The sequence below is a fragment of the Antechinus flavipes genome, chromosome 2 (assembly GCF_016432865.1).
Source record: "Antechinus flavipes isolate AdamAnt ecotype Samford, QLD, Australia chromosome 2, AdamAnt_v2, whole genome shotgun sequence".
In the NCBI taxonomy this organism is placed as follows: domain Eukaryota; kingdom Metazoa; phylum Chordata; class Mammalia; order Dasyuromorphia; family Dasyuridae; genus Antechinus; species Antechinus flavipes.
This window is the reverse complement of record NC_067399.1, coordinates 378,620,721-378,634,660: the sequence shown is the minus strand read 5'-3', so window position 1 is coordinate 378,634,660 and position 13,940 is coordinate 378,620,721. Positions and strand designations below refer to the sequence as shown.

At 41.3% G+C, this 13,940-nt stretch overlaps 1 protein-coding gene across 4 annotated transcripts in view; it reads right to left on the bottom strand.

Moving 5' to 3' along the window:
* Positions 1-5,540, bottom strand: part of BCL11B (BCL11 transcription factor B) — a 140,291-nt gene extending 134,751 nt beyond the window's left edge. For 2 of the 4 annotated variants that reach the window (XM_051978411.1, XM_051978412.1), the window contains exon 1: positions 4,615-5,540. In XM_051978411.1, coding sequence (XP_051834371.1) covers positions 4,615-4,672 — 58 coding nt within the window. In that variant the 5' untranslated portion in view covers positions 4,673-5,540. The remainder of the gene's footprint in view (positions 1-4,614) is intronic. The other 2 variants (XM_051978413.1, XM_051978414.1) reach the window with 1 other exon arrangement.
* Positions 5,541-13,940: the final 8,400 nt, after the last annotated feature.

Sequence of the window (13,940 nt, the reverse complement as noted above, 5' to 3'; positions counted from 1 at the left end):
AATCCAAATCTAAATTCTGATAAGGAGTGCAGATTAAGTGTCATCGGAAAGCAGTGACTGAGACCTGTAATTTGTAACATTTAACAAGGATCAATCATGTTTAAGAGATAATTATTATGAAAAGAATCCAAAGTTGGCTTTGTCCAGCACTATAACTGGTCAATAAGCTATCATTCTAAAAACAATATTGCTTCAAAAATCCTACACCTGTATCCCCCAGAAATTTCTAGGTAAATAATAGGTATCATGAAAACAAATGTAATTCTTCAGTAGAAAAACTATTTTTATGTTAAATATTTTAGAGCTCCAAACACATCAAAAAAAACTATGGGGCCAGGAACACTGAACAGATATGTTCTTCCCTACCCACTGATAAAATGCTCTTTAATAACATTAGAAACTTCATAAGTATGTTTCCTACCTCTCAAGTATAAATTAAAAGGGGAAAAAATCTTCCCAGAATAGTGCCCTATGATGAATATATTTTTATTACTCTATAGAATTTTTATAAATGACAGGGATCATGTCCTTAACTACATAGGTTTTCCCCTATGCAAGACCGTAGGAAACAAGAAAAACTTCCTTTTTCCTAAACTCAGTGTAAGAAATTTTTCAAAAGCATTTGCTAATCTGAAAAGGCTTATGAACAGAAATATGTTTATGAATAGAGAATAGTTAACATGACCATCTCTAAACTACAATCTAATTATTATTGTTGCTGTTATCCTATTTAGTCATGTACCTTTAACAATTAGTCTTTCTGGGGCTTCAAATCCCAGGCTTTTCCATTTATAGCTATTTTGAAAGAATGGGAATTCATGAGGATAACGATCCATCTTTCTAAGGAAATCTACTGGTTGATGACTGAAAAATTCCTCTATAGGATCTATAATTTTTCATAAGCATCCTATGTTCTTCATGAAGCACCAGAGATATTTTCTTTACTTGAAGAAATTTCACTTTACTACTGGACATTCTTGGCAGAAAGAATCACACAGTCCCTTTTTTGATCTCCCCCCACAATCTATAAAATACCTTATTGGTTGTTGGCTTTCTCCATTGTTACTGGTATTTCATATTGTTTTCTTTTTTAAAAAGCATTCTGATTTCAGAACAATATTTATCTGAGTCAAAACATTTTAAAACAAATTGGAATTTAATGTTTTGGTAAAGAGCGGTCTCACACAACCTTCTCTCTTCTACCATACCTTTTCTCACTGACTATAAATTTAACTAGCTCATTATCGAGGCTTTCACTGTAATAACTTCTGGGCAAAGACTAGAGATGCTATTTAAGTTACTGTCCCCTTCTCATTTTTACAGTTAATTCACATTTATCCAAGGTTGCATCATTATGGAAAACCTGGTGGCTGCCCACATAGGCCAATGAGTTTCAAGCTTATAAATAATCATTCAAGCTAACAGATAAAAATGAACTATATTTTCAGTTTTGGGTTTCACATGGAAGATCTAAATATTTCTTTTAACCCTCATAGCCTGGAAACTAATAAACTTCGGTGAAGCAGTGACAACAGAGCCTTTGCCTGGCAAAGACTGCTGCACCCTGAATGCAATTCTCCCTCCAGTCAGATGTCAAAGAACCACAGCTGAACATGAAATGATGCAGAGCCCAGAAAACAGTATCAGATTCATGCCGTTTTCCCCCTGCCCTTCTCTCTCCCACCTCCCATGTGAGCACAGGACACAGAGACTGGCTGCTATTTAATAATAAATAACCCTTCCAGAAAACTGGTTCGACTACTCTCTCCCCCTGAAACACCCCTCAGAAGTCTGCAGATAATTCTGTGTTCTCTGTTGAAGACTTGCTAAAAAAGCCTTGCACTGCTAGTTTTCCTCCACCTTTGACTCTCCCACCACTTACATCTGATCTTTCTCCATTCCATACATTGCTACTCATTCCCTCCCTACCACCAAAAGCTTTTGAGAGAGAGAGAAATGGATGGATGGATGGATGGATGGATGAATGGATGGATGGATGGATGAGAGAGTTGGGGGGAGGAATGAACCATAGGTGGCTTGCCCTCCATTCCTCCCCCAGCCTTCACACCAACCATCACTGTGAACATAGTAACTCGGCTTCCCTTTCTGCCTCTTTACTACTTTTCAGTAAAGCGATCAAGAAGAGAGATGAAATTGAGAGAAAACCTACCTGCTTCCTCCTTCAAATGTTTTCCCCTTACATACAAATGCAGAAGAGGTTTTCTCCACCACAAGCCATATTATCCCCACCACCACTCCTCAACAACTCCCCCCACTTTTCCCCCTCCCCAAAAAAACAACCTAAGCAATCATAAAGAAAATACGGGGGGGGGGGACGTTGAATTCTCTAGAAATTAGATTGCTGTCTACCGGAGAAACGTTTTCGATTCCCTCCCCCCGGAAAAAAAAAAGGGAAACACTGTGATTGTTACTCTTTGGTAAAAGAAGAAAATGTCTATTAGCCTGAAGTACCTTTATTTTTAAGAAAATAAATTAAGCTCAAATCTAGTTGCAAAACATTTTTCTTTTAAATAATAATATAATCGGGTTGAATTTTCATTTATGTTCCCACAAAGGGGGGGGGGATGCAAAATTTAAGTGAGCTTCTTTCCCTTCCCTCTAAAAAGTCATCCCATTTAAAAACCGAACGCGATCCAAATCTGTCCCCCCCAACCCCCCCTTTAAGAAATAATCCACCAAATTCTTACAAATTTCTCTGTGTAACAAAGAAGAGATCGCAACACCCAAAGCTCCTAGCTGATGGCTTCTATTCTTGGTTTTCAAGGGAGGGGAATACCCTATATATATATATATTTATTTATATATTTATTTATTTATTTAAATTTTTTTTTTAATATAACATAAATATTCGGATTTTCACCGTCTCAGCCAGCCCTCGGCTGCTCGGCTCACAGCACTCTCGAACACAGCCGGGGCGTTTTGGCCACAACCATAATAGGTTTATGGTGAATTGCAAGAAAACAACCTGCCTCGTATCCTGATTGCACCCAGAGGATGTTTTATTTCTATTGCAATAAAAAAAAAAAAAAAAAATTGCGCGCGGCTAAGAAGTGAAGCACGCGTTTCAGGCAGTGGGGTTGAGAGAGGAAGGAGAAAGCTTGTTTGCGGCAAGAGGTGCACCCAGACCTTTGGCCACTGTGCAACTGAGTGCCTGGACTTCATCTTCGTGTGTCTGGGAAGCTTTTCTCTATCTTTGAGTACGTTTTTCTATCTGTCCTCTCTCTCTCTTTTCCTTTTTCTTTTTTTATTTTATTTTTTTTTTTTGCAAGAGCATAAGGAAACTGCAGCTTTCATATAGGGTTCCCGGACTTTGCCTCTGTTAAAGTGAATTTACCCATCACAGCAACTTGCTTTCTCAGTTAGTTGACTGCAAATGAAGGCTATCTTTGCTTGTGTTTATTTAGACAGGGAAGATGATGGATTAGATAGATAGATGATAGATTGATAGGTATCTACTTTTAGATTGATAGGTATCTATTTTGCATGTGCACCCCAATCTCTCCCATTCTGAGATGACATACTTTTCCGAGTAGTAGGAATTTTTCAACAGCTCAAGTCCCCCCACTTTTGGGACGAGGGGAGGGGAAAAAGAAAGCACGATTATCCCAGGAGACTTACGGAGGTAGAGGAAAGTGGGGGTGTATTGAGGGGGGTGCTCTGGCTGGCCAAGCAACTACTAAGTTCAGTTCTTTTGAGGGAGGGAGAGGTAGGCAAATGGGGGGGGGGGAGAATTAGTCTGCAGCACCTGGAAAACTACACCGGCCAGCAGCCTCAGCGCCCCTCCCCTCTCCAGGCTCAGGGTCCCGAGGACCGAACTCTTTCCCCGAGGGCTGGCAGGCGGAGGCAGAGGACTCCTCCCCGGCTGCCTGCCTGCCGGCCTGCCTGCCCGGATCCCTGGCCGCCGCCGCTGCCGCCGCCGCTGCCGCCGCCGCGCGCCGCGCCCCTCCCCCCCGCGCCATTACCTCAAGTCTCCCCCAACTCTCCCAAGAACCCGGCCCCGAGCGTAGCCCAGCAGCTGCCCGCTTCCTCCCCCGGCCATCCAAGCTCCCGGTGTACGCCAACTCTCCCCCCCACACACTTCCAGACTCTTGTCTATCCACCCCCCTAAAAAAACAGATTCCCCACCCAAACCCCCTCCTCTCCTCCACTCCCGTCCCCTCCCCAACCCTGCCGCCGCCACACACCGTGCAAACCACCCCGAGTCCCCTAAACACACCTTCTCCAGTGCAGCCCCCCTGACCCCCAGCCCGGCCTTCCCAGCCCGCGCCCAGGCTGCATCTTTCCCCTAAGCCGGCGGCGCGGTAGCCTCTCCCACGCTGCCGGCAGCACCCCGATGCAAAAGAAACTTTAAGCGTTCTCGCCTCCCCCCACCATCCTTCATTTCCCCAGCACTTCAATCCCCCCTTCTCCCCTCCAATTTCCAATGACTAACATCAGCCTCGACTGCCTCTCCCCCACCCCCTCCTCTTTTTCCCCAAGACTTTTTTTAAAAGACACCCCCCACACACACATACTCTCCCAATCCTTTTCCCTCTCCCCAACACCCCCGGAGCCCTAGGCTCCTAATTCTTCTTGTTTCAAATTGAGACTTACGTGTGATAATCTCCCTTTGTGACAAGTGTTGCGGGTTCCCCTGTTTGCGGCGGGACATTGCCTGGCATTTACACTGACATCGCCCGGAGAGCTGTACCGGTTGGGGGGAATGGAGAGGGGAGGGGGGGTGGAGGTTAAAGCCGCTGCTGCTCCCCGCCTCCTTTTTTTCCTCCTTTCTTTCTTGCCCCCTCTTCCTCCTCTTCTTCTTCTTCTTTATTTTGTTCTTCTAGTTTTAAAAAAACTTTCAAATTTAAATTTTAGAAAGAAAAAAAAAAACTCTTGTTGATGTCGTGCACTAGATGAAATACCCCAGTATTAAAAAAAAAAAAAATTAAGAGGTAAAGAAAAAAAAAATATCGTTCTGTCTCTCACTTCTCCAAACTGTTTGGCCACTTGGACTTCCAAATCTCTTCTTGAACTTAGAGGATTTTGCACCAACCCGTGACACTTTTCTCCAAAGTCTCTGGTAGGTAGAAAGCGCACTTCCACCAGGACGGAAAAAAGAATATGAAAAAGAATAAAATAAAATAAAACTTGGGACTTGTTTTCCCCCGCCCCTTGAAAAAAAAAAAAAGAAAGAAAGAAAAAAAATAAACATAAAACTGCCCCCAATTTTTTCTGACACTAACCCTTTTGGCTGGTTTTGGGGGGCAGCTCAGTAGTGTCTCCTTTCCAGTTCACCTGGAACGCTCGCCCTATGCCTTGGGTTCCCAGAGTCCCTGCACCACTTTGCACTGTTCTCCCTCGCCTGGCACAGGGGAAGGAAGGTAGGACGGTAGCCCAGTGCTGTTGGGTCGGTGCGAGCTATTACTATTATATATATAGATATATAAATATATATTGCAATGTGAAGATGGCGGAGTCCAGGTTCTCTGGGAGCTCTCTGTCTCTCTATGGCTGGGGCTGCCTCTGTACAATGGGATAAAATTCAAGTTCAAGTGCGGACGTGACGTTTAATCTGCACTAGAGACAAAAAGACCCAGAGAGTCGGAGCACTGGGGGCGACTAGTGGTGGCTTTTTAACATTGTACCCTGCAAGAGAACAAGAAAACACACACACACACATACACACACACACTCACTCACTCACACACGAGCGCCCGCATGCACACACACCAACCCAACTACATGTACAAACCGGGCTTTTTGTGAGCTTCTGCTTTTCCAGTGTACACATTTGGGAGTGTGGGGGGAGATCGGTAATTTTAAAAATATATGACAAAATATTCTTCACCTGTCCACCACTTTTGAGGGCAATACCCTGAGATTAATGGAAAGATATAGGAGATGGAAGATATACAAGTCCAGACAACCGGAGTCTTCTTTTCTAGTAAAAAAAAGTCCTTCAATTTTACTCTCCCTCCCCCTCCCCAAGAAATAACTTTAAGGGTAGGGGAGAACATGTGAAGCAACTTGGAAATAGTTTAAATGAGACAGAGGGAAGAGGAAAAAGAGGAATGAGGGAGGGGTAAAAGAGGGGGTGGCTAATTAATCATCCCGCCAAAAAAAAAAAAAAATCTCATTCAAGTAGAGTTGGATAGTTGGTTCTTTGAGGGTTGGTATTGAGTTCTTGGGAGAAAGGGAAGATTGTTAAAACTGCTAGAAAATATCTCTTTTAGGACCTTAGCACTGAATAGGGTGGAGAGGTACGTTTGCCGTTAGGGAAGAGTTTTGGCCCCAAGCGAGGTGTGGTCTTCCTCTTGTATGGGACCCCTGTTTTGGTAATCTGCCTTTCCCCCTCTGCCTCCCCTTCTGTCCTCTGGTCTGAGTGTAAGTTTTGCCTAGAAGATACCCATTCTGGTTCCTTATCTGATGTCAGTTGGTGTCAAACATCTCCTTTCCCTTCCCCAATTACGCATAAGAGGGGGTTATAATGTTGCCTACAGTTTGATGCTTCTGGGAGTGTGGGGAAGACATCCTTTATCCATTCACCTTTGACTCCTAAAGAAATTCAAGACGCAGAGGAGTGTGTGTTCCCTTAACCATGACTCTCCATGGAATCCTCTGCCAGAGAGAGAGGCACTGAATACCCTTAAGAAACTCTCATTTCTCAGCAGTAGGACGACTGACATTACCCATCTAAAGAATGCATTTATTTACACAGCCCTTAAAAGTCTTTTCCATCCCTTTCCAGTTTAATTGGGAAGGGTACAAATACCTTTTAGGCATCATTCCCAGGCCCAAACCCGGAAAAAGGCAGGGCTGCGAAATCAAGACTAAAAGTCTCCGTGTGTGTTTCTGTCTAGAATCCCTGGAACTCTCCACTCCACCTAACTCAACCTACCTTCCTCATCTCCCCTTCCCCACGTTCAAATATAGGTGCCTTTCAGGGTTTCAGTGTACTCAAAGTCGGAAAGGTAACTTTTATTAAGCCGAGCATAAGCCACTTTTGGACCTCCCATGGTCCCCCAAGGAGGTTTTAAAAAGCGAGCTTTCCTTAAGACTCTCCTCTTTAACTCTTCGTCTTCCTTTTCTCAGATTTCGTCTTCCCCAGCACTCCAGACAGTAATCGGGGAGGCCCAGGCCTCAGGGGCAGCGCTGCCCGCTTCTCCATTCCCCGCCCCTCTCCAGTCTCAGGGACCAGCTCAGTTGCGAGTCGGCACAAACAGCTAAGAAGTAGGATGCATTTAACACCTTTTTAAGCAGTTTGTTTTTCTCCCCTCCCCTTCATTCTTTATGCGAAGAGGGTGGGGGTGGGGGTTGTAGTTATTTGTTTGCTTTTAGGGTCCTATAAAGGAAATTAGCATCCTGATAGTAACTGCTCGTAGCAATTTTGAGTACGTCTAGAAAGCATACTCTACTTAAAAAATAATAATTCAATTCATAAAGTTATTCAAACAATCGAATGGGGGGAGGGGAGGGAGAAGGAGGTAGGGATGTGAACTGCTCTCAAATGATAGTGTTCGAGGCAGAGCGGGGAGCGAAGGGGGAAACGGCTAGGGTGGGGGTGGGGGGCATAGCTTTTAAGAGAGTTGCATCTTCGGCCAGGAGACTTAGCCAGTGTAGCAGAGCCGGGCTGTGCGAGTGTGTGAGGGCCAAGCCGTAGGACACAGGGCTGAGGCTTACGTGGAAAGACAGCGCCCCCGGGGGACTGTGGCTTTGGTCTTTTCTTCCGCCGTGGTGTGTGTGTGTGTGTGTGTGTGTGTGTGTGTGTGTGAGAGAGAGAGAGAGAGAGAGAGAGAGAGAGAGAGAGAGAGAGAAACACAGACAGACAGTCAGACACAGACATTTCTGCATAAATCTTTTCATGTCCCACCTCCATTTACCTGAAGTCTGAAAAGCTGCCGCCTAACCTAACAGGATGATTGATGGGTCGGGGGTCACGGAAAGCTTTCTAGGAATGCGGCTTATGTTCAAAGAAAATGATCCTTTCCCAAAAAAAAGTTCAGAAGCAAATCTTAAGACTGACTACTCTGAATCTATTTCCCCTTTCTAGGACCCCTGAGCACACACGCACTTCAATCTCCTTGTTTTTTGTTTGTTTCTATACACGCACGGACACACACACCTGTAAGGACATATACGTTTTATACTATATATACATTTCTATATAATACCACAGGGAAACTTGATGTCACCTAACTAATTTTTTCAACCCATCTATACTCATCCCAGAAGTTAAATCAAGAAGCCAAAAGACCTGAATGAGAGGAAGTGGAAAAAGCAAACTGTGGGTCCTTCTGGGAGGGAAAGGGAGATCTGAAAAAGAGGGAGGCCAAAATGACACCAGAAAAGAGATTTATGGTGTGGGGAGAAGAATTCTCCGTCCTTTTCACAGCGGTCTACACCGCAGCAGGATTCCCTTAAGTTTGGGAGGAAACTAGAGAGAGGGGAAGGTAAATGGGATTCCTCCCTTATTTCTTTCCTCGATTTTCTTCCCCACCTTCTCATCTCCAGCCAGGAAGTCACTGGCGGTTTCAGCAGGTATTCAATGACTGTGAGCATTTTAATAAGGAGCCTGGGATAAATAAATGTTCGACCCATGGGTGACTTCCCTTATTAGTTTCTCGAACCTGAACTAAATATAGGGGCACACAGTCCCTATCCCGGTAGTCTGACGTTGCCTTCGATGAGCAAGGCATCTGGCCTGTTTCATCAAAAAGGTGTGTCGTTCATTTTTGCCCTTAAAAAGTGTTTTCCAGAAGAAAGGAAGGAAGGAAGAAAGGAAGGAAAGAAAAGAAGGAAGGAAGGAAGGAAGGAAGGAAGGAAGGAAGGAAGGAAGGAAGGAAGGAAGGAAGGAAGGAAGGAAGGAAGGAAGGAAGGAAGGAAGGAGGAGAGAAAGAAAGACAAGGAGAGAGAGAGAGAGAGAGAGAGAGAGAGAGAGAGAGAGAGAGAGAGAGAGAGAGAGAGAGAGCCTAACTGCTGCTCCAGTCTCTTCTTTTTTTCTCTCCCCCGTCTGGCACTTGTGATCATTAGCACTGAAAGCTGTTAATGTCTTGTCTCACAGCTCCCCCTTTAGTCTCCTTGCTCTCCTGTCTCGCGTTCAAAGCCAGATCAATAGCAGTCTCTTTTCCAACCTTGACCTATCCCTCGACCCCGCCTCCGTCTGCAGCTGGGCCCACTGTTCTGTTTTCTCACTCTGTCGATATCAAGTCACAATCGGTGACAGCAGACAAACAAGAAGGACTAGCCTCTCTCTCCCGGGGCGAGCTGAACTCGCCCCCCACCCCCACCTACCCCACCGCCTTTCCTTTTCTTCCCCTTTTTCCCCCAGCACTGCCAGCTACAATGGCACTGGGGCCAGAAATGTTTCTGTCCCACGGATTATTTTCATTCTTGTTCCAGGGATCTCCTTCACCCTGCCTTTGATCCATCAGTGGTTTGAGTATAATAAAAGGTACTTCAAAAAGAACGTGTAAATTAACATGTTTTGGAAATTATGAAAAGTACAGGTTGCACGTGTATTCACTCTAGTTTTAGTGACTAAAGACAGTTTACTAGTCTGTTTGACAGATGGCAATCAGTCAAGGACTTTTCCTTAAAAATAATAATAATAATAATAATTGATCCTGAAGAAGGATGAGAACCGTTTAAAGTGAAGAAATACGGCTTTTCAAAATTCTGTCAATTTTTTTTCAAATCAGCAAGAGTGAAAAAATTCTTTAAAGTGGAAAAATAATTCCCTTCTCTTGTCTCCCTGTTTAAAAAAATATATATGCATTCCAGCAATTAAAAATTATTCTTAAAGGTTCTCAGTCATTTAACATTTCTAAGATTTCTTTGTTCAAAAACAGCCCAGAAATTGTAATGTTTTATTAAATTTAATTCGACATTCATACTAACAGTAAACATGCTGAATATAAACATATTTGATGGCACAGATTGGATATATATACATATACATTCTCACACTACAAGGTGTACTATTTATTCAAAATTGTGAGAGAAAATAGTTTTCAATTGTTAAACTCTTAATAGTAATTAGGATGTATTTTGATCTCCTATGATACAACATTCCCCTTCTGAGTTTTTTCTTTAATTATTATTAGTTATATTTTCTACCATGTCTTCAGCAGAAATTTGGCATGAATAAAAATTAGTAGTGTCAAGTCAAAATGGGGACTCCCAACATTTCTTTGGAGTAGAAATTGACATTTCATTTGGTTGATTTTTTAAAATGTTATTCCACCCTATAAAATCTAGTGAAATAACTTTCCAGAAAAATTAAAACTCAAAAATACATTTTTGCCAAATGACTTTCAGCTTCATTTCTGGTGATCTGCGACTATCTGGCAAACAGTTTCACATTCACTGGAGAAAAGCGGTGTAAGCAAGTAGTCTGCTAATTTCTATCCTCTTTGGATCTATAAATGTGGTTGCTTATGAAAATCAGAATAAATGCTAAACATTGATCTGGTCACCTTTTTGAATTTGTATACCTTACAAGGAAACAGAAATGCAGGATTCAACCAAATCATATTTACATACATATTATTAAAGCTCCCAAGAGAGCTATTTTTTCCTTCTCATCCAGTACCAGAATCTCTATGAGCTATCTTTTCAGAACGATAAAAAGACAAAAGAGGTCTTTAGGGCTTCTTGGCTTATCTTCTGAAATGATTTTATATCATTTTTTTAAATTACATATAACAGTGACATCAAGTTTCTACATAGCATAATCACTCAAAATTTGTATTCTCTTTGTATCAAGTCACTTTATGACAGTAAACAAGACAACAAAACTACATCTTAAACAAATCTCTTTCATAGATTCCTCTCATTTATTGCACTAACAAAATGGCTCTTCAGCTATTAAAATACTTGCTGCAGCAATTTTCACTTTTTTTCCCCTTATAAATGATATTGGAAACAACAGCCTATTTTAGATTATAAGAGATCTATATGAATCATCTGTACACCTATTATCTCTAAAGGGTTAAATAGTATTCAGAATTTCTGATCATTCATTGTACTTTTAAAATTTTCTTTTAAAAAACATTATATTGTACTGAGTTGTTCTTACATGAAAAAAGACCCTCCCCACACATTGACAAATCCCAATGATATCAGGAATAGTATGGAACGTCTCTGTGCTAGGAAGATCTGGAACAATCCTTCAAAAACATTCTCACCTCATTTGGAATTTTCTTGCCTTACTAATTTTGTTATGCTCCTTGGCTGAGTCATGAATTCAAATTTGGTAAGGACTAGCATCACCCAGTTGGTCGACTTCGGAGAAATATGTTCCAGAACATGATCCCCTCTCCACCAAGTCCCCCCCCCACATACCCCAAATCAGTGTGTGTGTGTGTGTGTGTGTGTGTGTGTGTGTGTGTGTACAGAAAGAATCTATCTGTACTTTTCATGCCTGCTCTACCAAATTTGTAATTTGTTTGACTCTTCAAATGCAAAAAGTAAGGTTTCCCTGTTGATGTTTAAAAACAGTTCATCTGGGGAGATAACTGGGATTCAGGAATAGGGAAAGCAGGACAAGAAGCCAAAACCTCCCAAATTCAGAGTGGCTCTGAATCTGACTTTGTTTCTGAAACGAGAGCAGTAGAAGTCACTACTTGGGTAAGCTTCGGGTTATATGAAATAGGAAGAAGAATAATATTGAGATGGAAAGAATGATGATAACCTATCAAGTAAGGGTGCTTGTGAGGATTGTTTCCTTTCCGACAGCACTTTTAGCAGAGAAAATCTTTGTAAATGCTAGGTTAAGTCAGAGGAATATTTGGGTCTGCCTCAGTTTATATTTTCTCCCCTACATTCATTTTCAGAAAATGAATTTATACAATGGGAAAAGTTATAAAGAAAATAATGGGAAGGAGAAGCGTGGAGGAAGGTGAATGATAATCAGTTATCGAAATTCAGAGAACCAGAGAGTGAATGAGTAATACAAGTTGTCCTTCAGCACAGCACAGTTAATGAGGGTGCTGCTACTAAACTTAGTTTATTCATTGCCAAAAAATATATACATACACCCGTGTTTCAGATATGCTTCCAGAACTGGAAACGAAGAAGGTGCTGGGACATATCATCTGTTGTTTTGTACTTTTAGAAATAGAGCTGCGTATGCTTTCGAGTGAATTCAACAAAGGTATTCTGTATCCTGGAAAACATCGAAGTAGTTTTCCTCTTTTTTAATAGACTAGGGTTAGCCTGAGAAGCTGGGAGAGGAGGGGGAGAAAGAAAACAAACACTCCAATAGAATTGAACAAAAGTTTTACTGCAAGTACATTATGGGAAACACTGTAATATTTCTGTATGTAGTGTGTTAGTTGTGCTAAGTTGTTCCATTATGTAAATATTACAATATTATCTCTGTTTGGAGACACACTTAAAGCTCAATTTGCAAAGAAAAAAAAACCACTGCAGCAAAAAACAATTAATGAAACAGAGATAAACCCAGAATGTTGGTTTGCTCTCCTTTTGAACATGGGCTTAGTACAAGTATTATGTAAAAAAAACAATAATAATAATAATTTCCTTCAGATTTAAAAATCTTTGGGAGCATAAAATATAAAGCCTGTAAAATATGGATATGATGATAAAAATTTCCATTTGGAATTTCTGACAAAACCATTTCAGCCTTTCTCTATTCCATCTCATGAAAATTTGAAGCTGGACATTCCCAAAGAACCACACCATTTGCCTTTTTTACTTGTGCTACAATATCCCCTAGTTTTATAGTCTTTAAACAGGGCAGATTTATGGTAATTCTTTAATCTTTACTTGGACAACAGAATTCAAACTGGTAAATTTATCAGCTTTTGGGTTCAGTGCAAGGATGTGCAGTTTCATTATTTGTATCTGCTTAACAGGAACAATTATGGAACTTCAAAGAGAGGATGTCTGGTTGGGGACTGGGTTGATATTGTACCCAGAATGCACATTTCTGTTGGTAAGGAACACAGTAATGTATGAGACATTAATGGCTTAACACTTTGCTTTTTACTTGGGGAATAGAGTTGTTGATGTTTCTGGCAACAACTTATCTTCTGATTGAAATCTATCAGATAATTAGTGGCTAGTATTTAAAAGATACTTGACTTCCCTATATGAAAGGGCAAGAGCTGTCCTTTTGAAACCCAACAGTATTGTGTTTTGCAGATGGGTTTCATATATATTCTCCATGGCCCCATTCTCTCAATTTTGATCATGTATTCTCTAAATGTTTATCTGTTGATCAGTGTCTCATCGACAGATCATTTGGTTAGCTCTCACCTGTTCTGATTTCTTGGAATGTGATTGAGGTTGATGAAGGAATCTTAGTACCTACTACTGGACCAGGGTCCTACAAAAGCTTCAGGACCTGGAAGGGAAAGGCCTCAGTGATGCAACGCTGTTACTGAGCAGTAGCTGAAGCCTTTTCTGAGCCAACTGTGTTCCACCTGGACCTCACTACAAATTATTGTTTTCAATTACCACCTGTGTACTCCTTCCCATGCAACTTATTGATGTAAAATTACAGCACCACCGATATAAATAAGTTATGCCGCAGTTGTAAAATGGAAGAAATTTTGTTGTAGCAATTATGTTCAGCAAGATGACAAAATAAATTTCTAGAGCTGTGCCTGTGGTAACCTGGGGAATTTAAACCTCATAATTTCCATTCATTTCAGATAATTTGGAGTAATTTCTATATGTAATAACTTTGTAATGAAAAACACAGCGGTACTGAAGTGATTTCACTCAGGTTTTTTTTCTATGGTATACATGGCATAAAATAAATAATAAAAATAATATATCCTCTTTATATGTGTGTGTGTTGAGTAATTCTTTCAAGCAAAATCATAAACTAATACCAGGACTAAATCTCTGTCCACAAAATGAAAAATAAATTGAGTTAAAGAAAGGGAAAAAGTATGAAAGGGTTTGGCTGT